At 40.1% G+C, this 3,180-nt stretch overlaps 1 protein-coding gene across 1 annotated transcript; it reads right to left on the bottom strand.

Annotated features, from left to right (window-relative positions):
• Positions 1-297: 297 nt before the first annotated feature.
• On the bottom strand, positions 298-2,696 carry RNF26 (ring finger protein 26). The gene has a single exon (XM_083162729.1). It carries the CDS (start codon positions 2,234-2,236, stop codon positions 902-904), a length of 1,335 nt encoding a protein of 444 aa, XP_083018855.1. The 5' UTR covers positions 2,237-2,696; the 3' UTR covers positions 298-901.
• Positions 2,697-3,180: the final 484 nt, after the last annotated feature.

The raw sequence follows: 3,180 nt of genomic DNA, 5'->3' as shown, positions 1-3,180 counted from the left end.
TTTTTAATATGTTGCTTATTATGTAGGCTGTGAGGCCACACTTTTTGCTGGCATATATTCCTGCACCGGCTGTACTTAAAATGTAGGGAGGCCGATGGTGTTCACCTACCCAGAAGTAACCACCCTTTCTCTGTTGCTCTAGGAGTTGTTTTAACTTGATGAATCCAAAAAAAAAAAAAAAAAAAAAAGTATAATATATATATATATATATATATATATATATATATATATATATATATATATATATATATATATATATATATATATATATATATATATATATATATATATATATAAATAAATAAAACACAGATTTATAGATTCAAAAGTGCATAACATTGTATTTGAACAACTTTTTATAACAGTGAAGGATAGAAATAATAGGATAAAATACCCAGCAACAGTGGAATGCTCAGTAAGCTGCTATTATTAACTTCAGGAGGAATAACAGACTAAGGACATTTTTAAACACTTGTGAAATTCTTTGTATTATTCATTGTTCATCTATCTTAAATGGTGTGCCAACCAAAAAGCTCCAGTGAAATTTGAAAAATAAATATTTTAGATTAGTAGCAATTATTAATAAGTATATCACTCATTATTAAATATTCCCCTAACATATATGTCACAGTTTGGTAATGTTACATAATTGCAATGAAAGATGCATTCACCATTTACAGTAAAACCCATCTAGTACTTTACAGGCTTCCAAAAAGAAGTACTTTTTTTGTGATTATGCAGATTCATAAAGCAGTCTTTGTGGGTAATTTAAGACTTTTTTTTTTTTTTAACTCAGAAAAAAAAAAAAAAAAGGGATATTCACATATAGCTTTGCTTATTTTATTAAAAAATAAAAAATGTTTTGCTCATTCAGTTATAAGACTGCGGCTGAAGGAATTTATTACATATAAACATTTAGGGTCTGCAGGATCATTTTCCTACAGAGAGGACAGTTGCGTTGAAGTATTGGCTGCTGTAATAGAATATTGGTGCAGTATGCACAAAGACAAAGGTGACGGCAAGGCAGCAAAAGAACAGTTTTATTCTCATCTTGGCAGATTACACACTTTTTGCTCTCTTCTTGCTGTTTCAATAGTTTCCATGGGTCTACTGTCCCAGTCTCTCCCCCTGCAGATGTTGTTGCACTGCTCTGAGGACCAGTTAGTACTTGCTCTGGAGTCTGAAATCTATTAGGCACTGGATTAGCTGAGGAAATCTGAACAGAAATGTTTTGTCTTCTCACAGGTAGTGGGTTGAGCACTTGGGTTGGGCGTTCCAAATTTTGTGCCCTGGCAACTCTTAATGGTGTGTTGTGAGCTGCAGTCCTCCTCCGATTCCAGTCTCTGTCCCAGGCCACTCTGTGCATTCTGACAATTTGGAGTAACCTATCAGCTGCTCTATTCCATACCTCAGAATTTAGCAATACATGGACAAATGCTAGAAAAGTGTGATATAGCCTGCTTAGTCTTTCTTGGACTAAAAGTAATAATGGTGAGGGGCTATGAATAAACCGAGAGGCCCAAATTAAGAACAGCAACAGGAGAACTTCATAAAGATATCTGAAGAGTATAATTCCTATCATTGTGCTGCAAGATACCATAGCATCCACAACAAGCTGGAATGAGGTCCAGAAAAGAATTACCACAGCTATTGCAGAGCTTGAAAGTTCAGAGAATGCCGCTATAAATAATTCTTTTCCAGTGAAAATCACATTAACTGTATAAATCCACAGAGCGAATACTGAGGAGAAAACAGGTTGTATACCGATTAGACACATATTGACTAGGCTGTTGGCCAAGTAGGCTGCTAAACTACATGTTATACTCAGTGCATCCCAAACTTGGCGAAGAAGATTTTGTCCAGGCATTGCAATATTGAGAAGCCCACGCTGCATCATTTCTTTGCTACGGATCAGCAGGTGGCATATCAAGTTCCATACCAGTTGCAAACTGTCCAATCCAGTCAGAACACCTCTTGCGGCATCACCTGCTATGCGCACCACGCACAGTACCAGGCTACAGCAGGAATCACCCATAATGCCCAAGCAAATTAGAATGTGTTCCCAGCATTGCAGTAGCCCAAAAGTTATAGTTCCTGGTAGATTGAGGATGAAAAGTATGGCCCACAGCAGATAGGCGAGAAGTGAAGAAACCAGCCAGTAATTCAAGTCAAGTACCAGAAGTAGCAAGTCCAGTGTCCAACCTAGGACACTAAGGATCAAGAGAATACCTTGCATGACTTATGAGAAACTGTGGCGTGAGTATATGATAAACAACACGTCATCCACACTGCAAGTCCTGGATCAATAAGTGGGAAGTCACATGGAATAACTGCCGCATGGAAATATATCTGCAGGACAACGGATATAGAATTTCAGATTCCAATTGCAATCATGGTCACTGTACATCCCGGGTTTGGTATCCGGATTTTGCTGCACTTCCATAACCTTTGCGACCATGTAGTAATGGCGAAACGATAAGCACTCTCCAAGCATAGGAACGGACCTCAACAGCACGGCACCGTATACAGTATCTTTGTTACAGTTATGTCTAGTTTTACGAACCAGCTACATTGCAGCCGACATGCCCGAAATACTGCTAGCTGCACTAACACTGCGAGCTGCCATCTTGCTCCCCCAACGGGCGATTGGCGCTGGCAGAAGTAGCAGAGCAGCGAGTCCTGTTCAGGCTGAAGCAATAGATACATAGATTGCATCGATGCATCAACCGAGCGGCAACAGTTTCACGAGACTTCGAGTCAACAAAAAAAGGGTTAACGTCTCCTAACTGGTGATTGGTGGAAATAATGTTTCAAATGTTGAAGCAATGTGATTTGCAGATTGCGGTAGCGACTGCGGGATCATTTATTTAAATAATACGCTAGTACTGCTAGGCAATAGAAGCGGAATCTAGGCTGTACTAGGGTATGGGTAAAAACCGGACAAGACACCACCGGACCGGACATCAAACTCTGCATTTTGGAGCTTGTAGTGTCCGGTTCGGGGGGTGTCCCATCCTGGGGGTGTCCTGGGGGGGGGGGGGGGGATAAAGCCTCCCTGTATGGTCTGGGCATTAGCAAAAAAAACAGACGCTTCGGACCACATGGGGAGGCTGTAATCTTCCCTTCCCTATGTTCCTGGTGAAAGCTATTAAAGGGACCCCTCCAGCAAAGACACCACCC

This window comes from Crinia signifera, chromosome 19, assembly GCF_055691185.1.
Source record: "Crinia signifera chromosome 19, ASM5569118v1, whole genome shotgun sequence".
Lineage (NCBI taxonomy): Eukaryota > Metazoa > Chordata > Amphibia > Anura > Myobatrachidae > Crinia > Crinia signifera.
This window is presented reverse-complemented; position numbering and strand designations above follow the sequence as displayed.